The sequence below is a fragment of the Plectropomus leopardus genome, chromosome 19 (genome assembly GCF_026936395.1).
Source record: "Plectropomus leopardus strain MGB_pleo_1.0 chromosome 19, ASM2693639v1, whole genome shotgun sequence".
In the NCBI taxonomy this organism is placed as follows: domain Eukaryota; kingdom Metazoa; phylum Chordata; class Actinopteri; order Perciformes; family Serranidae; genus Plectropomus; species Plectropomus leopardus.
In genome coordinates, this window is record NC_142194.1 from 28,202,980 (window position 1) to 28,227,383 (window position 24,404).

General features: G+C 40.8%; 1 protein-coding gene across 5 annotated transcripts in view; it reads right to left on the minus strand.

Moving 5' to 3' along the window:
* Positions 1–24,404, minus strand: part of ryr2a (ryanodine receptor 2a (cardiac)) — a 246,285-nt gene that overhangs the window by 82,414 nt on the left and 139,467 nt on the right. For 4 of the 5 annotated variants that reach the window (XM_042507822.2, XM_088070117.1, XM_088070114.1 and 1 more), the window contains exons 37-61: positions 23,565–23,659; positions 23,287–23,462; positions 21,358–21,998; positions 19,634–19,834; positions 17,701–17,806; positions 17,380–17,523; positions 16,608–16,735; positions 15,277–15,422; positions 11,025–11,139; positions 10,133–10,265; positions 8,225–8,328; positions 7,744–7,879; positions 7,409–7,595; positions 6,112–6,223; positions 5,916–6,036; positions 5,550–5,719; positions 4,567–4,787; positions 3,927–4,017; positions 3,381–3,521; positions 2,683–2,846; positions 2,454–2,532; positions 2,216–2,305; positions 902–1,039; positions 712–789; positions 429–504 (exon numbers count right to left, since the gene is read on the minus strand). In XM_042507822.2, coding sequence (XP_042363756.2) covers positions 429–504; positions 712–789; positions 902–1,039; positions 2,216–2,305; positions 2,454–2,532; positions 2,683–2,846; positions 3,381–3,521; positions 3,927–4,017; positions 4,567–4,787; positions 5,550–5,719; positions 5,916–6,036; positions 6,112–6,223; positions 7,409–7,595; positions 7,744–7,879; positions 8,225–8,328; positions 10,133–10,265; positions 11,025–11,139; positions 15,277–15,422; positions 16,608–16,735; positions 17,380–17,523; positions 17,701–17,806; positions 19,634–19,834; positions 21,358–21,998; positions 23,287–23,462; positions 23,565–23,659 — 3,793 coding nt within the window. The remainder of the gene's footprint in view (positions 1–428; positions 505–711; positions 790–901; positions 1,040–2,215; positions 2,306–2,453; positions 2,533–2,682; positions 2,847–3,380; positions 3,522–3,926; positions 4,018–4,566; positions 4,788–5,549; positions 5,720–5,915; positions 6,037–6,111; positions 6,224–7,408; positions 7,596–7,743; positions 7,880–8,224; positions 8,329–10,132; positions 10,266–11,024; positions 11,140–15,276; positions 15,423–16,607; positions 16,736–17,379; positions 17,524–17,700; positions 17,807–19,633; positions 19,835–21,357; positions 21,999–23,286; positions 23,463–23,564; positions 23,660–24,404) is intronic. The other variant, XM_088070115.1, reaches the window with a different exon arrangement.

Sequence of the window (24,404 nt, forward strand, 5' to 3'; positions counted from 1 at the left end):
ACGTACGCTGAAGCCTCAATCCATGCCTTTAACCCTTTAAACCTGGAGCTTCACTTTTCTTGTGCTGCATTCAGAGGCCTTTCACAAGTATTTCAACCTATGAACCCTGAGCACATTGGTTTTATTTAATTTGAAAACATGGGAAAGAGGCAATGATCAACTTAAGAAATGTCCCACAAATTGCATGATTTAGTAGGTTTGGATTTTTTTTTCTTTCCAAAAGCTAGTAAAAAATGTTTAGAAATGCAGAATTTATTTAAAATTATTCAGGTCATTTCATGGTTTGTTGTTTCTTTTTGTGACTTTACTCATTTTTTGCTAATTCTTGGGTCACCTCTCCTTAAGTTGCTTATTTCTTTTGTTTTTGAGAGAAATCAAAAGGAAAATGTTTTGGGAAATGCTGTGCATGTGTGTTGTGTTTAATCTACCTTTGGCTTCCAGCTCCATTTTCTTTTTCCTGGCCCAGATATTATGATAGTTCTCTGCAAGCAGCTCTGCCATAGACTGAACAAACACGATGTTAAACATGTGCAGCTCTGTTAATCTGGACATATTAATTCATCTATCAATCCACAAAATCCTCTGGTTTCTATACTGATATCAATACCGTTCCTTAGTGTTACAGCAGCACACTTAAATCTCAGGGATCAAACAAGCTTCTCTATTACTCATTCAAATATAGTTTTGTTTTTTGTGTATGCAGTTACCTACCTGCATGTCTCTGGACAGTGTAACATTGCTCATATCGATGGGTCTGGGGCTGAAAGCTGGAGCTCCTTCAAAAGACAGCTGTGGAAGACACCATATATATGAATGCTGGCTATAACAAGATGTGATGTTCATTTGTGATTGAATGTGTGTGTGTGTGTGTGTGTGTGTGTGTGTGTGTGTGTGTGTATACCTGGCTGGCCTGTGATATCCTCCTGGACTTGTTATGGAGGCTGGCAGGGTCGCCCTCTCTGATCCTGTCGATGCTCCAGCCCCACGACAGCATGGTCTTCAGAGACTCTCTGACTGTCCAGCAATACGCCTCCCTATCCTGAAAAATTACAACCAAACTTTGGATAAACCTACCTCTAAATATATTTAATATATAATATATATAATAATAATAACAAAAATAATAACAATAATAACAAAACTGCAAGAAAAACTACAAGATATTGTAACCTCGCAAAATTTAGGTGAGTGTTAAGTGTGCACGTTGTTGTATTTCCCTGCCATTGTTACTAAAAGGTTTACAAAAAGATCATTTTGCAGGACATTTTCAGTGGTGTGGGAATGCTTGCTCTGGACACAGTCCTCTCACCACACTGCAAGCCTTTACAAAGACCTATGCTAATCTGTGCCTTAACAGTGTGTGAAGAATGTATGCTAAAAAGTACTGTTCTTTCATTACCACAGTTCCCTCAAATATAGATTTAAAGCTTCAATTAAGGGTTCAAGTTGGTCTTAAAGGACCAGTGTGTAAGATTTAGGGGGATATATTTGCAAAAACAGAATATGATACAATAAGTCTATTTTCTTTAGTGTATAAGTACCTGAAAATAACAAAACATTTGGGTCTTAAGATATTAGGGAGAAAAAATGTGTCGGACCAGCCACCTGCAGCGACATGCCAAAGTGCGTCAGAAATACCTGGATTTTTAAACTAAACGTCTTTTTTTGGTTTTTGATCCATTTAAATCACCCAGTGTGTGCGTTTTAGAAAGAAAGAGACCTCTGTGGATAATTCAGCTTCTGATTAAAACCTCCTGAACAATGAAACTGACGTAATTCCAGCTGGGAGAAGGCTTAGCTGGTTGCAATCTACAATTCACCACTAGATGTCACAAAATCCCTCTAAATTTTACACACTTCACCTTTAAATAGCTTCATAAAAAGACAACCTGTGCAGTTTTCTTATAAACCAACAAAGTTATGTTTACATTCCCTGTTACCAACAGTGTTTTGTGCATGTCTATATTACAAAAGAGCTAGCTCAGTTCACTGTTTACCAAAGTTGAGCTCGTTTAACATGTTCATGCACAACCCTGCTAACCAAAAAACACTGTTTGACTCCTTGAGTTCTTCTGTAAAAACTTGAAAAACAAACTTGATCTTGATTTTGAAACCAATATGTATGCATACATGTTGACTAATACCTGGCCATGTTAAAGTCAAAATATTAAATTGAAGACAAGAAGAGACACTCAAAGCGCTGTATGCAAACTACCTTCTCAGAGAGGCCTTTGTATGGTTTCAGTAAAGGGTGGCTCTTGGAGATTTCACAGATCTGATCCCCATATGACCAGCCATTGGAAAACTATGGAAACATACATACAAGATTTTTTTAATTTCATTAAGTTTTCTTGCATGACTTCAATACTGTTATGTTTATTCCACCTTAAAACACATCAGTAACAGGACAACCCCTACTTCATGTTTGACTTGTGAGCATTTTGCTTCTGTACCTTTTCTATACACCACTTCTCATGGTTGTGCTCTGCATATCTGGTGATAAAATAGTCCAGTTTCTCTGGGACAGTCACACTGACAAAACAAAAAAGCAACAATCCTCACAGTTTACATTGATATAAAATCATTTGATGCTTTTGTTTAGACAAAAATCGTACTGTGTCTTTATAAAAAAATAACTTTAGAATGCTTATTTAACAAAGAAGAAATAAATCAGTTGTTTACTTGGTAGTGTCTGCAGGCTGTGGGGTGAAGTTTCCCTCTGAGTCCATGGAAGACTGTTTTTCCATCATGGCCATGTAGTTGGACTCCATGTAGTCTGGAGGCAGAGCTCCAGCCACGGCACTGAGGCACGGTAACGCCAGTTTGAACAGCTCCTGGTCATACCGCTACGCCATGAAAACACATTCACAGCACCATGTTAGACTGCACTATGTAGAAAGAAGGATTTAGCGTTTTTTGGAGATTGACCCATACTGAAAACTAAGGTCATGTTTAGACAAGAACAGCCCTACTAAAAAAAAAAATGTCTTGCTTTTGTGTTAAAAAAAACTGCATTCATATAATAACACTGAGAATGATCCTCGTGTACATGGATCCGCAAAAACAACCAAAAATGCTGTAGTAGCCAGGCCAGTAGTTAGTGGTGTAATTTGTAATGACACACCAGAGAAAACACCACACGCATTTCGCTTCCATTTATTGTTACATAAAAAAGAAACTAGATTCCCTCAAGGTGTCCTGAGATTTCGTGCTCCTAAGAATGGGACAGATGGAAGGTCCTAGTGACCTTGACCTTGAAATATGGAACAAATGTACAAACGTACAGATGACTTCAGATATGAATGAATAAGCTGAAAACAATATTTCCGGCCATGACTGTCACCAATGCAGAGGCTTAAAGGCCTAAACTAATTCCTTACCTTGCGTGACAGAGCATCAAATATTCCCCAGAACAGTTTCCTGGATAGGTGAAGCTCTTCATCTGATGCAGCTCCAAAGCTGCCCCAGCCTCCAGCCAGGCAGTAATACTTCCAGCAACGCTCATAGTGATTGGTCAACAGCTAAGGAAAGTCAAGAAGACATTCATCAACCATCTGCTGACTTTAGGGAGCTTTTTTAATCAAACAGTGCAGTCAATGGCACATAGTCACAGTGCAACATCACATATCCATGATCATATTTTTTATTAAATCTGAAATTAGGGATGCTGATGCAAAGAAAGTGTGCTCGTAAAAAGAAAAAAAAATGTAATCATCATACATTTCTATAATGCGATGAAACATCACAATTTCATGTTTTATTGCAGATTATTGCTCTTTGTAAAAGTTGTGTCAGCTGAAGTAATATGCCAGCATATGTTGCAGTTACATAATGTTGTAATGTACTGAAGTATAGTTCTAAAGATGCATTTAAAAAGGACTGATTGAATTGATGTGGCAGAGATATCAGTGCAGTGAGTTTCTCACCTTCAGAGGCATCTTGGTGTGTTCATTGAGCAGAGGAACATCAAACACCAACCTCCTCAGCAGATGCTGCATCATCGAAGGCCTCAGTTTACTGCACAGGATTAATAGGATGTACGTTAGTTGGCACACAGAACAGCTTAGACTGTTCTGTAACAAGATGTGATGTTGATGATGTGATTAAACCAACAGACAAGGAAAACAGGCAAATGACAAACAGGAAGTTATATTAAAACAGAGAAACCGAATGACAAGAATGCATCCATGAAAATAATCAGTGGATGAGAAGGAACATTTTATCAACGAGAATATAGTTATCAGCAGCAATAATTAAGTTGAAGAGCTAAAATGAGAAGAGGAGATGATGCTCACAATATTTAGATTAAATGGCTAAACTAAATTACAGTGTGGCTGAACTTTATTGATGTGTAAGTGAATTCTACACTAAAGCTTAAATACAGATTATTTATGCCATATTTGGTATAGTTGTATAAATTCAGATTCCAAAACATCAGCACCATGCCACACTCTTGCAGGTCTTTCCTGACATTTGCTCCTGTGTTTCAAGAATCACACTGAGGGATTCCAACAAATCACACATGCATGGCAGATTTTTTCCTCTCTGTTTTAAGTCCAGTCTTACCCACAAACGGCCAGCAGACACTCCTCGATGGCGTCCCTCTGGGCTTTGGTGAGGCAGCAGCCTTTGGATAGGCGGTAAACCGTGTGGAGCAGGGAGTCGATCAGCGAGGCAAACGGCTCCGTCCCAGCAAACAGTGGGGCACATTTGGTCAAGAGAGGCAACACGGCTGTGCACAGGTACCTGTTGAGGGCAAGGGCCATGTCTGTGGCACTGAGAGCAACCTGACACAAACACAGAGACACACGAAGAAGACAGGAGGCCAAGGCATTTAGGCATTTAGACAAGAACAGTCCTAATAAAAATGGAAAAGTCTTTCCTTTGAGTTTAAAAAAAAAAATCTGCGTTCATATGATAACATTGTGAGAACAATCCCCATGTATACGGATCCGCTAAAAAAATCTAAACGCTGTAGTATTCATGCCAGGCAGGTAGTTGGTGGTGTTACTTTGTAATGACACACCACAGAAGAACAACAGGCACATCCACAAGTACGACCGTGACATCACCATTCTCACAGGATCCGCACATTGTCAGTTTACACAGTGACAGAGGGGGTGGCATTTTGAACAGATCGAACTCTGGAACCCGTTTTTTTAAAAGTCTGGGTCTTCAGGCCCCAAAAAACGCTGGTGTCGTGTAAACAAAAAGCCAAACTGCAACAAAACTTCAACGTTTTATGCAAGAACTATTGCTGTGAAAACTTTAAGGGCAATGGGATTAAGGAAAAGTGAGGTGTGTTTGTGGCTGAGAGAGATTTAAAGTCTTTCAAAAAAATGCCACCCTACAATATTCATTATTAGTTATCCATTCATTTGAGCCATCATTAACAGAAAAATATAAATTAGTGCAATTTTATGAAAATATGTATGAACACAAAGAAACAGCATATTCACACACATGCACACGCACACACACACACACACACACACACACACACACACACACACACGCACAGCCACACACAGCCACACACACTCTCTTACAGTGTCCAGAGAGGCAGCAGCTCTCAGATCTGGTAAGAAGCCGACTTCCAGCAGGTGCAGCAGGAAATTTTGGTCTTCTATACCGTAGACTCTGTCCAGGAACAGGACCATGGCTGCTTTATGGTCCGGACAGAAGCCAGCTGACATGTCTGGCTCCACCACCAACCCATCTATACATGCAGAGGCAAACACATAACGCACATACATACATGCACACACAAGCAAACAGGGTTGAATTCAAGCTTTAGACATCAACTCACAGTAAACTGTTCCTTTGTTTGCATAGTTTCATTTTGCTGTGCTGTTTAAAATCGGGATGATTGAGATCTGCAGTCCAATGGGGTTGATGCTGGATAGTTTGCTTACCTTTAGCCAGGCTGGGCATGGAGAATGGGATGCTGATCACTCCCACCAGGTCTTCAATAGGAATCAGAGACCTCAGAATGGCTCTGATACGGATTGCTTCACCTTTTCCAGCGTGGATCAGCTGATATGAAAGGGCTTTGATTAGTGTGAGTATCTACAAGAGTGTGCATGTGTGTATGTTTGTGCTGCTACTCACATGCATCTCTGGTGCACAGCGGCCCAGCAGGTCAATGAGAGCAGCATAGAAGGTCATGATGGCATTTCCCATGTGGATGGTGTCATCCTCCTCTTCCTCCAGCATGTCACTGCTACACACACACACACACACACACACACACACACACACCACAATATGTCACTGAGGCAACTAAACATTTCACCTCAAACACCTCATCTCAAACAACAAAATATTGATGAACCCCAGATTTGAGCGTAAAGCATTAATATGCACAATTTAAGTGCAGCGTGTAAGATTTAGAGGGAAATTTTGGCAGAAATTGAATATAATACTATAGGTTTGCTTTCTTTAGTGTGCAATCACCTGCATGTTGCACCTCCATGTTTCTAAAGTAGCCCAGAATGGACAAACCAAACACTGGCTCTACATACAGCTATTTGTATTTTTATGTCACCGTAGTAAGAAGCCCAAATACAATGAGCATGAACGAACCGAAATTCCTCTGTTGACAATATGAAAGTGTTTTATTAGGTGTTTCCAGCAGATTAAATCACCAGGCCTGTTTATTCTGGAGTGGAAGCGACCTTTGTGAATAATTTGGCTTCTGGTGAAAACCTCCTGAACATCTGCATCTTAATCTGAAGTTATCAGATATCAGAGAAAAATGAGGCTTCACATTTCCATGTGTTGGACTAGCCGTCTGTAGTGACATGCCAAGGTGGATCAGAAATACATGGAGTTTTGAGCTGAAACTGCATCATTTGGTTTTGTTTTGTTTTGTTTTAAACCTCTTTTAAATGTCCGGGTCTGTTTAAGAAAGAGACCTCTACAGATAATTCTACCTCCTGAATGTCTGGATCAGAAAAAAGGTAAACACACATTAACTTATGAGAGAAAAAGCGTGACTATGTTGTGAGTGAGCAGCCCATCACTGAGATGCTAAACTGCATCGCAGATTCACCAATTTGTAACGTCAAACTGCTTTGTTCAGTGTTTAGAGCTGTTTTAATCACCTGGTTTGTTTGTTTTGCAGAGAAAGAGACCTCTAGGGATAATTCAGCTCTTGATGAAAAACCTGCTGAATAATGGAAACTGAAGGAATTCTAGCCAGGAGAAGTTTTAACTGGTTGCAATCTATGATTCAGCACTAGATGCTGCTAAATACCCCTACATTTTAAGCACTTCACCTTTAAGTAAAGATTTGTGCATTTGCACCATTTGTGAATGAGGCCCACTGTAACTGTAAATACAGGATGTTTTTTTCTAAAATCTCATTAGCTAATACTAATGAATGAGATGTGATGATTTGTCTTACAGTGTCTTGCTGCTCTCGGATGTAGGAGAGGGACCATCTCTGGAGAGATCCTGAGAGATCTTAATAGCCTCCTCCATCGCTGCCAACAACCCATCCCCTCCTTCACCCCGCAGGGCCGGACCAAAACATTCTGGTCGGCGAATCAGAAGCCTCACCACAACATTTGCATTCTCCTCCACACTTTCACCTGAGCACAGAACGAGAGAAGTGTTCATGACAACATACTGGACGCCAAACAAATGCATTCACTGACAAAGAGGGAAAACAGTTTCTCTTGGAAAATAGCAGATCTGACTCTGAGAAAAGGGACTTGTGAACTGAAACTAAATTTTCACCGTTACAGAAGACAGCAAAGCGCAGGAAGTCGAGGTAGCGTTCCCCCTCCACAGGGTTCCAGCCGATATCAGGGTATCCTTTACGCACCAACATGGCACAGCTCTGCAGCCCACAGCCGGCCAGGTACTGCACCACCTACAGAGGCACAGAGAGCTTTCACACCACAGGACTGTTGGGTGCATCATTTTAGATAGGTGTAGGACTGTATGGGTATTTATTGATTGTATTTTTTTATTTGCTGGAGGAAAAGTTGGTGAGGTTAACTCAAACACATCATCGACTTTTGGTCTGAGTGGGTGAGGGGTGGAACAATGCTACAGTAAATCCTCTGCAGCCCTCAGTCCTCTGAAATAAACTCTGTATGCTGCATTCTTCCAAGGAAGAAAGCTCTGAGTGTGTGTGTGTGTGTGTGTGTGTGCGTGCGTGCGTGCGTGCGTGTGTGTGTGCGTGTGCGTGTGTGTGTGTGTTAATGTTTGTCACCTTCTCCAGGTCTGGCTCTCTTAAAGCCAGGGCCAATTCATTATTATCCATAACTGATGCTGCAGCCACATCCAGAGGAGTAGATCCTCGCATGGACGGAGACGCTGAGGAGACAAGAGGAGGAGAGGAGAAGAGGATGAGAGGGAAGGGGAAGAAAACATACTTTATAAATACACCTAAGAGGATTGGGAGCAATAAAAGCAATAAAGCAACAAAGATGCATGTGTTCCTGGATGCAGCACTGTTGGATACACAGCCAGTTGTCTGTGAGCAATAAGGGATGAAGCTGTAAAAACAAATTAGGTTTCACAAAGAACCCCAAAGCTTGTCTAAACACAGCACACAGCTTCTTCTTGTGTGCACACAAACATGATGGTAGAAAACAGCATCACTGCTGAAAGCTCTGCAGGCGGATCTTCCTTCTCAAACATACGGTGAATATGATTATTCCTCGCCTGTGTCACATAGCGTCTGTGTTCATTTTCTTGTACTGAGTACCTGTCATGTCTTCATGGATGCTGCTTTAACGTCAGCCTCAGGCTGAGCACATCTGTTCGGTCAAACTGTTGTTTTTCCTGCCAAGCTTACTGCACAGCTTAACACATTGTGGGTTACCAGCACCAATTGTATTAGAATGCTAGCAGTCTGGATCTTCTTTTCTCTTTATTGATGTTTCTGAACATTTACAATGGAGAAAGCAGTACTTTTCACTGAACATATCACTGGTATGATGCTGCATGTCAAATATAAGTGAATCAAATTATTATTATTTTATGAAATATAATACTTTGTTGTATTATATTTTTTTTCCAAAAAGGAATGGAAAAAAATCACAGTTTCAGATTAAGAGATCACTTTATTTTGTCTACATTTTTGTAAGAAATATATTTCATTTCATATTTTACATTCACAATTTCGATTTTCAATTTAATTTCATCTCAAGTTCCACTCAGTTTTTTTGTTTTGTTTTTTTAATCCACAGCTGCATCACGTGGTCTTCATCGGTGGACAGTTGGTCATCATGGCGATGGCTTGGTTTTGGAACTTTGTGGAAGTGACAACAGGGGGTTTTGGATTTGAGTCCAATTGTATGTTTGTGCCAAATTTGAGGAACCTCTCTTCGAAGGCCATCTTCAGATATTATGTCACAAAGTCAGCCCATCACTGACTCAAGTGAATGTTTGTGTCAAATTTTATGAAATTCCCTGTTCTTGAGATGTCACTTTCAACAAGAATGCAACAAATGCACGGTCATTATGGCCTTGACCTTTGATCACCAACATCTAGTCAGTTCATCCTTGAGTCTACTCAAGAGCTTTGTGTCAAATCTGAAGAAATTTCCTCACAGCGTTCTTGAGATATTGCCTTAGCAAGAATGTGCCAGATGAATGGACGGAGGGACAACACGAAAACATAATGCTTCTGGCATCTGCCAACATGGGCGCCAAGGCATAAAAGTACTGTAAATGACGTACACTGCATCGCATCTTATAGATTTGAAGATGACTTTTGTGTGACTCTACAGCTATCAGCAATGACACAAAAATAATGATGCTTCGTAGGTGTCCATAATCTCAATCCACTACTACGTCTCTGTTATTATTCAGTAATGAATGAGTGTATAAGGGAATGATTTCAGACAGTCCATGAGACCATAACTTATGCCTAGAGTCAAAAATGTACTTTCACATCAAATATATGGTCAGTGTCTCAGTGCTGCCTAACAGTCACACAGTGCTCCTGCTCACATGGGAAGTGAACGCCTATAAATGCAGCCAATCATCCACCTTATACAGTAAACTTAACTATGCCATTTTAAAGAGAGGGGCCGGGGCTTTTCAGGGAGGAGTAAAAACAACACACAGAAGCAGCAGGTAGAGTGCAAATCACACATACTCTCATACTCACCAAGGCCAACACTGCTGTTCTCCAGCAGGTAGCTGAGATGGTCAAACATGGCTTTCTGGTTCTGACGGCTGATTCGACAGAAGTAACAGAGAAAACGACAGCAGTTGGCCACCATTTTAGGAAAGGTGATTTCCTGTGAAAACACAGACTCCATGTTAGACAACACCATGTGGCAATATTATATTTTCATTACAAATGTTTTGCTGTCCATAAACTTGTATTTTTACTGTATGCATTTATTTACATCTTTGCACTCACATGAAAATTTACAAGTTTCAAAAAAATCCAGTCATACAGAATTAGATAAGGCTGATACTGAATGCCAAGAACAAGAGATAAACAGTGTTTCAACACATTTTCATGGACAAAATTCCAAATCTTTCCATGACTTTTCAAGGACCCATAATAACTTTTTTTCTTTCCCTACTTGCCTGGTGTTTTCAAACATATCAGACACAAACTATTTTCAAATTTAAGTTCAGCTAACTAAAATACAGGGAGAGATGGAGCAAGAGGAGAAAGTGGAAAAACACACATCAGCGAAATGTTGCATATCGTATTAAAGCTATGTTATGTCGTCAGCAGCAGAAAATGAAATTTCCACTGAAGATACATATTTTATTACACACATCAAAATCCCATGACTTTTAAAACTTTCAGTGATTTTACTAAATGTATGACTTTTCCAGTTGTGGAAAATGCAATTGTGAAATTCCATGACTTTTCCAGGTTTTTCATGACTGTGGGAACCCTGGATAAACCACATCTACCCATAAAAGAGCCACATTTTTATGATTCAGCTAAGCTGGTTCTGGTCCTGGTTTCTGTCAACATCATGATCCAGGTTCAGTGCTTATATTTTCTGGCTCTGCAGCCTATAAATAAATCATACCTTGGAGTCTCCTCCACTGAGTACGTTGACCATGACCTCCATGACAGTCTCATGCATCCCCAGAGCTCTCATCAGGTTCGGATGTTGGTAGAACACTTTGTTGTTCATGATATCACTGCAGACGAAGGCAGAGGTTAAGGAGAGAGTTAAAATTTTAGGAGTTTGTCCATCATCAGGGCTCTTAACAGGTTTACAGTGTACGCTCTGATTGGCCATGGTATATACAGAACACTATACATTCCTGGTGCTATTTTCCTAACCCACCAATTTTTGTTTTCCTTATCTTTTTTTTTCCAGTGCAGGAGTAATGTTACAAAACTAGCTGGTGTTTTACATCTTTCGTCATGTACTATATGTATGGACATCAAGGATTTCTCCTAAATAAAAAAGTACAACAAAAAAAACATTGATTACAAAATTCCTTACATCTATGGTTGATTCCCAGCAGTGGAGTATCCATCATCAAGTTTTTTAAGGGTATTTCAGATCTAATTGTACCACGACAGTTTTGAAAGATGCCAGATAACTTCAAAACATGAACCATAAGCTCTGTTCTTTCACACCTGTAATTCAGCTTATTTGGTATACACCAAGAAAAAACAGGATTCATAGTTTCCATGTACTTCTTTAATAATCAACACCTCAAACTAAAGTGGTATGGTTGACCTGTCAACTGAGCTGTGTTGTTGGGGGCAATAGCTTCTTGTAGAGTGTCCTTAAGCAAAGCAGTCCCAACAGAGGGGCCAGATTAAGAACACTTTACAGACCCTGTATTAATCTGTAAAAAGAGGGTGAAGAATTTCACCCAGAAGTGAACAACCGATGCCCCCTCCTGGAGCCAGATGTGAAAAGGAAGCTAGCTGGGGAGCATCTTGTGGCTGACTTCTGGCATCATAGGTTGGTTCTACTGGAACATTAACTCCCAGGTGGGGAAGAAACCAGAGCTAATGGAGGAGGAGGAGCAGTGCCAAGTAGATATACAGCAGCTGGGGTCACCTCTACACATGTCACTGGATCTGAAGAGATGTTGGACTCTCACTTTCTCCAGAGTACCCAGAGTAAGAGGCCCCTGGCAAGTGTGGTAATACTCATCTTCTCCACTGTGTTAGAGATTTTGAGAAAGGGGGTGGCCAGTATTTGATTGTGCATGAGGAAGTCTGTGTCTGTTTGTGCTTGAGCACCAAACAGCAGCTTAGAGTACCTGGCTTTCTTGGAGTCTCCTGGTGGCATCGTGAAAAGGATACCTTCTGGGAACTCAACAGTTCTGCTCATGTGGGCAACTAAGAAGAAAGCTGAAGTGGCTGAAAGGAAGGGCCTGCTCTAAATTTGATTGATGCTTTGTCATTGGACTTGTGTGCTAGTCATGGTTTGGCCATGACAAAAACTATGTCACAAGCTGATTCATGAGTTGACCTGGTACCAAAACGCTGTAAGCCAAAGATCAATGATTGACTTTGTGGTCGTATTATCAGATCTGCGGCTGTATGCCTTGGGAGATTTGGGTGAGGAGAGGGGCAACTAATCATTACCTGGGGGTAAATTGGGTCAGATGATCAGGAGGCTGCCAGATAGACCTGGTAATCCCAAATGTATAGTGGGGATGTACTGGGAAAGTCTGGCTAATGCCCCTGTTTGGGAGGTCTTCAACTACCACCTCCAGATAGTGTTGGAGACCTGCAATCTGGACCATATTCAAAACCTCCATAGTGGAGGCTGCTGCTCTGAGTTGGACTCGGACAATTGTTGGTGCCTAATGTGGCAGCATCGTAAGAACCCAATGGTGGACACCAGTGTTGAAGGAGGCCATCAAGTTTAAAAAGAATGCTTTTCAGGCTTGGTTGGCCCAGGGACTCCTGATGCAGCAGATGGGTATTGGGGGGCCAGAAAAGTCCTGGCTTTGATGGTCGCCAAAGCAAAAACTCTGGTGTGGGAGGAGTTTGGGGAGGATATGGTGAAGCACTTTGAGAAGTTCTGGCAACCCATTCGAAAGGGTGGAAGCATGGATTTGCCTAAGCTGTCTTCAGCTGAAAAGAAGAACTGCAGATTTGGACTGGAGATATGGGGAGATTGTTGGTGGAAAGAGAACTTGGTGAACTCCTGAACCCGACCAACGCATCCTTTGTGAGAAGAAAAAGTTTGAATACTGGGGGAAAACTTCACCTTTCTCTCTGGCAGAGGTCTCTAAGCAGTCAAAAAATGTATATGCATGGGTGCATATAAGATTCACCTTGAGATGCCAAAGACAAGACAATGTTGGGCTGTCTTGGCTGACATGCCCTCTTAGTGTCATGTGGAGAGTGGAGCCAGTGCTTATAGAGTTTTTTAAAGGGGGCCACAGGGTTTGCTCCAGTTATCAGAGTACTGCTCAGTCTTCCAAGAATTTCAGGCCACCTGAAAGGAGGTTCTGACCAATTATCAGACCTACATCCAGTAGGAGCCATGCGGATTCCACCCTGACTGCTGGGGGGTTCATGAGAGTTTGCCCATCACATCTACATGTGTTTTCTGGACTTGGAGAAGTCCTACTGTGTCTCCCATGGAGTCCTGTGGGGGGATGGGGTACCATGGCAATTGTCACTGTCGAGCTGAGTCTCAGTACATGGGACTACACTTCCCAGAGTGCAACAGCGAGAGGCAAGAGGGTGCTTGATTGCACTCTGATTTAGAGCACCTGGGAAGGACTGGGGGAGCTCAACAGTCACACACACAGAGGAGAAAGGAGCAAGAGGAGACAAAGGAGAGGAGACCCAAGTCCACCTTTGGATTCAGGCCAAAGACGCCAATGGTCTGTAGAATGTTTATTTGCTTCTTGTCGTCTGAAATGTGCAGCATTTATTTGATTTTCTGTCCAATAAGCTATTAAGATATTTAATTTTGAGCTTAAATAGAGTAAAAATATAGCATATATATTCTGTTAAATGTTAAAACACTACTCTTTTTCTTGATTATTCTTTATTCAATTTAAAAGGCTTAAATGATTAACTAATTGAAAATGGGTAATGTGTCAACTTTTTGGTTCTGTGCTGGATGGTAATTTTGTTTTCTGTCTTTAAAGGTTTACAACCTATGAAACAAGACGACCAACCAACTAAAAATAAAATAAAAGTTTGAGTTGGAACCTTGAATCGAGTTGTCCTCGTGTCAATTTGGTGGGAAAAAGAGGTGGACTTGACAGTCACTGTATGGGCCATGTAAATCTTATATATCCAAAATGAGAGCTGTCTCTGTGTACTTGGCACAAAGTCAAACATATTCTTGGTGGGTGATGGCTTCTGTCAGGGTTGTCTCTTATCATGATTGTCATGGAGAGCTTGGGAGCCTTAGAACTGCATCTCTGCTTTTTGTAGACAATGTGGTTTTATCGGCAACATCCCACCATGACCTCCCTTCCACGGTGAGTAGCTCAGAAATCCAGAGCATTGCTACTCCTTGGTGTTGAAGGGTGGCAATTGAGGTGTTTTGGAGACCCTGTATAGACCCAGAACATGCTGGAGGGATAATATATCCCATACAGCCTAGGAAGGCCTGAGGATCCTCCAGGAGGAGCTGGAAAAAGTTACAGGAGAGATTGACGTCTGAAATACGTTGCTTGGCCTGTTGCCACTGCGACCCAGTCTCAGAAAAACGGGAAAAAATGGAAGTTTTGGGGGTTTTTTTGCAGTTCTTTCATTTTGTATTAACACTGATTTATAACAAAGCCGAACATACAAGCTGACAGATAAGAGACTGATGAGACTTGAGGTGACTGTCATCCTGCATCATCAGGCCTCATGGACTCACATCAAGTCAGATGACTGACAGCAGGTCCTGCAGCCCTTTATTGAACTTCCTGTGTTTATTGACCTTCTCTGGTGCCACAAGAGCTCACAAAAAATTATTTTATGAGAATTATTGATCCAACTGGACTATTGATCATGTGCCAGAACACATATGTACCCATGGGTACAATGATCTTTGCCTGGCACAATTTTCAGGTTCACGCTTAAATCATTTCTGCTTTGCTTAAAACTGAAATTAGACTAGACCGCAATTAACTACTTTGGAGAGAATTACATACCATGCTGCCACATACAGTATATAATCATTTCTTTTGTTATTTATATGTCAATCATTTTCAGATAGATCAGTATCAGCATGTGTACAGGTGACCTAACAAATAGAAATTCACTTGAATGTTACTTAAACTACACAGAGAGGACCAAAGTTTATCACAATCAGTGTTCAGGAGCTTGACAGATGAGTGTGTTCTCACCCCAACCCTCTGATCATCAGTTTCTCCTCCTCTCTTCCCATGCGGACACTCAGCAGAGATCGGATCTGACCCAGAGCAGCCAGCAAGTTGATGGTGTCCTCGATCGATACTGAGTTTATAGTGTAGGTCTTAGGAAGGGCCCGCACCTGGACAAATAGAAACAGATTCATATATTTTCAAACTTATAGCTGCGGTCCACACATTTCTCCACTGTCAGAGACTTGATATTACTGTGAAAAGCTGTACAGACTGCAGATTGGGCCGAAATACTCTGTTATCAGTTACCATACTATCGGGACTTATTTTGAGCCGGATCCTGTCGAAACATATTCTGGCACATCCCATGTTGGATCCGGAACCTATTTAAATGGATCGGACACCTCCTTTGTCAGTATGAAAATATGTAAATACATTTTTGTCTAATACTTAATGTTACTTGTCTTGTTCGACTTTATTCCCCACTAAAGTCAAAAATCCCTTGTTTGCCTCTTTTAGATGCATTTTAAATCAGTGAGTAAAAGAGAGAGAGAGAGAGAGAGAAAGAGAGAGAGAGACAGAGACAGAGAGAGAGAGAGAGAGACAGAGAGACAGCACTTTAGGTCACGCAGTGCAGAGTTTGGAATTTTGTACTCCTCACGTGAGCTGATGTGATTTGAAACTGTGGGATGAATTAAGATAGCCTGCCCTCAGCGGCAAGGAGGGCAAAAAGACAATGAAGTTTGTTAAATTTCCTCAAACCAGCCAACCAGTCCGATACTAAGCAGGCCAAAGTCATTTCGGCGGATCAACAGTGTGGAGACAGCGGGGAGATTGCAAAAGGAGATAAAACTGTGTGAGACACGGTGAGTGAAGGAACAAGCAAGGGAGAGGAGGCCGAGGACTCTCTGGATGTTTTATGCGCTGTTTTGGACCAAAAAAAAGCATGAAAAAAGCATGAAAGTAGGAAGAAATTGTTTTTACTTAAGGTAGACAGACAGACAAATGTCATTTAACCTGCAGGACCTTCTTGGTTCTAAATAAAAAATTCGACCCTAATTACTAATTTTCCCCCATTGTAGAAACCTGGCTGAAGGTACAAGACAGAGTTATGAGAGAAAGTATGCATTACACTACGCTGTTAACAGCTGTTTCTTTGTGTCTCATCCTGCCAATTTCGAGTTAACAGAATACTCTGATTAATAAACTGATATATATATTGCTCTGTATGTGAAGACGGTGTTACTTAGGTTTGTTAAGTTGTAACAGCGAGCACTCATGCAGTCCAATATGTTGTTTTTCTTTTATGTGTTCAGCCTTTTTATTAAGAGGAATGCACACAGACACAAACCCACCTGTCCTCCAATGCCATCATACTGGCGGTGCAGCAGGACAAACATGGCTCTGACCAGCTCTGGATCCTCAATAACAGACTCCTGAGCCCAGCGGACCATTGTATCTGAGATCAATTGCTGTAACGTACCTGCACAGAGAGGGAGAGGGAGTTTTTGCGTGCTGGGAGATTTTGGGCCCATAATCAGAAATCTTAAACACACACACACACACACACACACACACACACACACACACACACACACACACACACACACAAAACCCTAAGACAAATAAAATAATATTATAATATAAAAAAATTTCACTTAAGTGTATCTTATAAATAGCTAACAGTTAACCCAAGATGGAAATAGGGATGCATGATCATATCAGCATGTCACTGGTATCGACCGATATTGGCTTTAAAATGAAATATCAGAATCGGACAACATTTTTCTGACAATATGACAAAACAATATTTATATATTTATATATATATATATATATATTTTGTTCCTAATTTCTTTGCCTTGACCTCCCTAATAAGAAGACCCACTAAAGTGCTGCTGGAGTCTCTTTTGTTTATAACTTCCTCTAGTGTACAATATACTGATTATTTTTATTTTACCATTTTTCATCGTGGATCTGAATGTACTCATCACATTTCATGGAAATCTGCCCAGAAAATAATCAGAGATTGTCTGTCAAGATTTATATGTAACAAACTGAAAAGTGTTCACGTGTCTCTTTTTTTCCTGTCTTTATGTGTGTTAACTGGTACAGAGGAGGACTTACTGGGTTTTCTGTCTTTTTTCTCCTTTGGCAGGTTGGCCATCTTCTTCTTCAGGTAAGCCACTTTCTCCACCAATGACATGAGTCGTCCTCGGATGGTGAAGTCACTGTCACCGTCTATCCCTCTCTCCTCATCCAACTCTATACCTGGCCAAATTGAGAGATCAGTACACCATGCACACTGTATGTTTGCAGTTAATGGAGATACAGTCAACAGACATTACTTCCCATATTCTCATTATTCATCCCAACTAATGTCTCTGGATGTTAGAGTTCATGTCAATGTTTGGTTGTCTGTGTTAGTAAATCAGAATGGTAGTTTACCACAGTGTCTCATCAGGTCCTCGTGGAAGTCCAGCAGCTGTTCTCTGATGTATTCAGGACAGGGACACTCCTGCTTCTCATCCTTGAAGTTCAGCAGCATGTTGATCTGCAGAAACACATGCAGGTGTGACTGTAGGCGGGTTTCCATTAACCCTAAAATTGCACAAATTGAAATTGAAAATATAAAATATGCCTAATAGAAACATGTCAATTAAAAAAAAAGAACATCCATTTATCGCAAAAAACTTTTTAAGCTCACATGAGGTGGTATTCCAGGCAATTGGAAAAAGCCATATTTGGCAACACTGTGACAGAAACACTTTTTTGGCATTTCTAGGTCACATGATGCTATGGCTATGTGCTTGTCAGTAGGAACTGTCTCCCTCATGATGCAGCAGGAGCTACAAGATGTTACTGCATCACATAACTCTTTAAAAGTTGATCATCTGAAAGTTTTGAATCCACTATTCCTCCGTGAAATCGTGAACTATTACCTCCCAGAAATCCCTCATATGTGGCCGCTCCCATGTAAAAGGGGCTTGTCTTTCCATTATCGCACACATAACAAGCCTATGTGGCTTTGGATCGGAAATAATGACGGCTAGTGTGGTGGCTGCAATAGCACTAAAGCTGCTAATGTTTGGACATCCATCACCATGGTTAATGGAATGTTATCACTAGAGAAGTATCATAACATCACATCTCAGTGGAAATGCAGTTTTGTGAAAATCTGTAATGGAAACCCACCTTTCATTGACTGCTCCCACACCAACCCCTGGGTTAACATCTCCGAAATCCAACATACAGCAATTAAAATGCTTGGATGTTTGGAGTGTGTTCCCACAAGTGTATTGATACTTTAGGTCTAAAATACATTCAAGTAATCACTGGCTACAGTTACATGCACAACAATATTCCACTATTCTGAAAAGATGACAACATTCTGAATGTAATGTGGCAGCATATTCCATTCAAATATTTAGTAAATTTAGCATTTTTTGATTAAGGCATGTGGGATATGCAGACACTATTCAGGCTTTAGGAGCATTATATGGCCATGTATTGTGCCACCTTGGCGTATGCATCTCAAGTGGGGTTTTTACTGCACTTTACGACACAGCCTCTCGTCTCTTTACGATCGGCTCTGTGCGTTGTTATGGATGCATACACTAAACAACTCCCCAACAGTTTGCAAGACTGGTGAAAAAAGTACATGCAGGAAAGTCCACATTTCTGATAGGAAGAAGAAAAACACTTGCTTTTAAAGATTATGAAGGACGTGGATGTCAAATGCACAAATATCACAGCGCCAACATTTAAACAAGGTGGTTAAAGGAATAAAAAAGGGAGGCTGTGCTCAAAACACAGTCCAACAAATCCTTTTCTATATTTTTACGTAATAAACGAAAAGTTGGGGCACATTAATTGGAGTATACAGAGCTGCAGGTAAATGGGAATGTTAGCAGAATATTTATTTTCATTAGCCATGTAAACAGCTTTGTAGGAATACTGTCTTTTACGGAATAAGGGCAAAAATTGGACTATTTTGTGCAAGTAAACATAATGTCTCCACTGACAGAAGAGCTAAAGCAGCACAGGTTGGAAAAACGTCTCTCTTACTTGAGTTTCATTCACTGCAAGTGAGTCTGTTCAATGCTAAATAAGAAAGTGAACCAGCTAGTGTCCACTGTTAAGAGACTTCACCTGAATATGAGTATTTAGGTACTATTGAATATGTTCCTGATGTTAAATTCCTCTATTCAAAGTGTCTCCAAACATTGATTTTGCTCGATTGTCGTCTGTTCTTCTCAACTACCAACCTGTTATTCTGCACTGTGCTATTATTCTGCAGTCTTCTCCAGTCTGTTGCACAAGCTCATCCTCTATACTGTTCTGTCCTGCAGCCCAGACTCTTCCTCAGTGGTGTTCCTACCTGCTCCTGTGGAGGAGATCTGAACTCTTTGGTCTTCTTGGCAGTGAGGGCTGCGGACATGTTGAGTGCCAGCATCACCTCGTTGTAGCGGAAGCGCTGGTTGTCTTGAAGACAGGCCACAAAGTCATCAGAGAAGGCCACCACCGCCTCGATACGATGTCGCACCTGACAGTCACACAGGTACTGCAGCACATGGCACATCTACACACACACACACACACACACACACACACACAGATCAGACTCAGATGCCACCTTGAAAGAGAATGTTGACATGTTACTGGCTTCAGAGACTTTTACAGCTTTGACAGATAGAACCTGCACATCAGTGATATCTAACTTGCTTGCAATGGGGCCACTTTTGCAAAATGACAGGAGGTCAGGGGCCAGCCACAGCCGCCCCATACATGTTTCTAGGGTTTTAGGAATTTTCAAGGACTTTAAGACATTTCTAATATTTTTCGATTGTTTTGATTTCATGACATTTCTAGGATTTCAAGACGTTTCCAGGATTTTAGGAGGTTCCTTGGATTTCAGGATGTTTCTAGGATTTCAGGACGTTTCTAGTGTTTTAGGACATGTCTAGGATTTTAGGACATGAGTTGCTTATGTGTACGGGGCCAGATTTGGCCCGCAGGCCACAAGCTGAGTATCCCTGCTGTTCATCTTGCTGATATTTCATCATACACGCTCCAACATACTTATTTCAAGTGAGGATGAAAAAGCGATTCCATGCGCAGCATCACTTTTCACAAGAATCTGATAGAAGCTCGGCAACAGGTGACTTGTTTTGTTAGGACTTACAGTGATGTATACCACTGTGTCCATTTCATATTTGAATATTCCTCATATAGCGTTGTGAACCATGTTTTCTATTTTATGTTTGTTCCTCCCACTCTGTGCCAAGAGTCTAGCTCCCCTCCTGCACAGCAACCGACACCTCATGGTGTTTGTTCACTGCATTTGCATCTAATCTCAACACGCATATCGTCCAAGCATCTGCTGGATATGTAGAAAATTCAGATCCATAGTCATTTCCAACTGATGTTTTCTGTAACTTCAAGTGCTTTGCACAGAATATCACGTCACTAGGTATACACATGGAAAACCTGAGATGCTATAGCTAGTTTTCTGTAACTTCAAGTAAGTATTTCAAGGATAAAGAGGGTCCTCACATAAAACAAGGCTGTCTATGCAGTTGAAACACATAAATACTCAGAGCTATATGACCAGAAAAAAGACAGGAGAAGGACTGGGACATTCGCTTTTGCTCATGAGGTAAAAAAACCCTGACAACAACCAGAATGAACTGCACTGTACCACACGAGTATCTGCTCCCCCGGTGGTTGACGTAAGGCAAAAACGTCTGTATGAGACAATGACGGCTGATTGGTAACAAACGATCTCAAGTAACAGTTTACTTCAAAACTCAGTAACAGAATCTTGGTTTAAATTTGATCTGCACTGCTTAGTTTTAGCGTTCAATCTGTTATTTCAGCCCCCGTTTTCAGCATGCAGGAAGCAGGATGGTGCCCGCTTTCTGTTCACAAACTCTCACTAATACGCCTAAACACAGCATTGAAATATGTTTCTGTAATCATTTGAGGAGAGAAATGGGCAGTGCAGTCACATTATCCTAATATAGACTCAATCAGCACTGCCTGGTTTTACTGTTTGATCAGATTTTTTGATGGGATTACACACTGAGAAGGTTTACTTGTCACCTGGAGTTTTACAGGCTCAGGTAGCTTCATCTGTAACAGTCCTTCTTTGGGCATGTTCCGTCCTCCATCCTCAGCCTCGCCCTCCTTCACCACCTCCAGCTGCATGTGCGTGTCCTCCTGTCCGTCCCCTCTTTCAGAGAATACTGATGGTTCAATAAGTCTGAGGATGTTCTTCAGATCAGCACTTTGGAAAACTCCCATGATAAGCAAGGTGTAGAACAGCTTAATGAGTGGGACAAAGAGAAACTCCGTGCTGCCTCCTATTGGATCTCGTACGTGCATGCTTCCCTCACGCACCGCCTCTGTTAGCATCTCAATGGTTTTCATTTTCAGGATGTCTAAGGGGAACTCAGGGCTGTACTGGAAACAGTCTCCTGATCCATTGCTGCCATTGTTACGATACGATGCTCCGGTCCCACAGACAAAACTTGGTGATGAGAAGTGCATTCTGGGTCTCAGGGAGGTGCTGAGGCCGATGCCTGGCAGACCGTGTTTCTTCTTCTCATCTGGAAACAGGGTGATGCTCTTGGTTTCCTCCGTCATGGGAACAATGTACTCATTGTTCATCATGAGGCGAGCTGTGGTGTAGCTGCTCAGGTGGATGTCAATGAGGAGGTCGTAGTAGCCTGCTCGAAGCAAGCCTGTGGGTGAGAGACATACAGAAAGATACTTAACACTCTGAAACCTGGAGCGACATCACTTTTCTTGTGCTGCTTTCAGACAAGTATTTCACCTTTGAGCAAACTGGTGCATTTCCTCTCAAAAACAGGAGAGGGATATAAACACTGGATATAAACATATCAGAACTTCATCATCATATCCTATTAGACATTTGTGTGAAATGTGAGTATATGTATTCTCAAGTTATGGCCAAAAACATGTTTCATGAGGTCACAGTGAGCTTGATCTTTGGCCACCAGTTTGTAATCAGTTCATTGTTGAGTCCAAGCGAATGTCTGTCTCAAATTTGAAGAAGACCCTCAAGGTGTTCTTGAGATATGGCTCTCACAAGAATATTATAAAGGCAAGGTTAGCATTAACCTATGACCACCAAAATCTAAACAATTTATCCTTGAGTCCATCGTACATTTGTATTTAATTTGTAGAAATTCTGTAAAGGTGTTCTTGAGAAATCACGTTCAAAACAAAGACAGGATCACAGTGACCTTCACTTTTGACCTTTAACTACCAAAATCTAATCAGTTCATCAGTCAAAGTGGACATTTAGGCTGAATCCGGGGAAATTCCCTTTCGCTGTTCGTGAGATAACACTTTTACAAGAATGAGAGGAATGACACTAAAATCTAATCACTTCATCCTTGAGTCCATGTGAATGTTTTTTGCTAAATTTTAAGAAATTCCTTTTAGACGTTCTTGAACTATCACATTCACAAGAACGGACCCGACAGATGAGCAGCCTGAAAACGTAATGCCTCTAGTCACAGCCATTGCTGGTGCGGAGGCATAAAAAGGCAATGAGCAACTTGATGAGAAATGTTCAACAAATTGCAAAAAATAAGTATAGAAAATTATTTCTAAAAAGCTAGGTCTAGGGAAAAAAGAAAAGAAAATCCGGGAAAAAAAATACAGGCATTTGTAATAATCATAATTGCAAATCTAAAATGATAGTACAGTATTATTATGAATTTCCTTATTGTTGTTTTTTTTATTATTTCTTTTTCATTTTATTTCTTTATTTTTTCAATTATTTTTAGGTAATTTTCTTGTATTTTTGACTAATTTCTAAATTATTTTTGGGTTATTACTTCTTTCATTGCTTATTACATTTTTCCCATGTTGTTAAATAAAACCAATTTGCTCAGGTTTCAAAGGGTTAAACAAACATGCGACTAAAACATTAACCCTATCAATATCTATCTATCTACACTCTATGTAGAAGGTCTTCTTTTTATATGCTGTGTGTGTTACCTGGCATGTACTTATTCTCTATAGCTTGCAGGAGCTGTGCCTCGTCTACATGGGAGCAGAGAGCATGTGCCACCCGATTGTTTCCCAGAGCACAGATTGCTGAATATAGTCTGAGGGTATGGTAGTGAAACTTTAATAAGTCCCTCTGCTCTGACAGCTCCAGGATATCCACCGACCTGGACAACAAACACAGAGACACAGCATGAGACATGAGAGAGCAGGAGATTAAAAAGGTGTATGTGTGTGTGTGTGTGTGTGTGTGGCTGTGGGTACTCCACTTGTTCTCCTCAGGTATGTGCAAAGACATGAACTGCAGAGGTTCATTACACTGGACCAGCCAGCCGTGTCTGTCATTCACTCTGGATGCTGACACCTGAAAAAAGCAGAAAAAAAACCCCACAAATGTCTTCCCTCTCTTCACAGACAGCATACATTACATTAAACATTGCTTTCCACCCACTCCACAGCAGTTCATCTCACAAACTGCCCATATGCACTACAATATGAGAGCATCAGGAAGGCTTGCACAGTATCCTGGAAAATATCCAACTAGAGTTATCACCTCATTGTATAACAAATGTCGTCACTTCGTTTTATCATCATGACATCTGTGTGAAATTTTTTTATAATTACACATGAACTCTTGAGTAATGACCAAAGACATGTTTTGTGAAGTCACAGTGACCTTTGACCACCAAAGTCTCATCAATTTATCCTCAATTCAAGGGGACACTTTTGCCATTTTGCCAAAGAAAATCCCTCAAGATGTTCTTGAGAAATGACGTTCACAAGAATGGGACGGCCAAACTGAAATAATAAAGCCAACTGAGTTACCAGTGCGGATGCATGAAAATCATTCAGGCAATTAATTTTTCTGTTCAAACCAAGGAATAGTCAATCAAGTTTCAGATACCCTTCTGACATTGGTTTCCAAATGCAAAATATGTCATTTAGAAAGTAAGTTGGAAGTTGACCCAATTGCTACATTTCCTTTTTTAGAACTGTCAGCTAGGATTGGATGATATTCAAATTTCCCTTCTGACAATATTGAGATTTGAGAAAAACACTTAAACAATTATCGTTCAAAAAAACAAGGTTTAGGGGAGAGACAAACATAG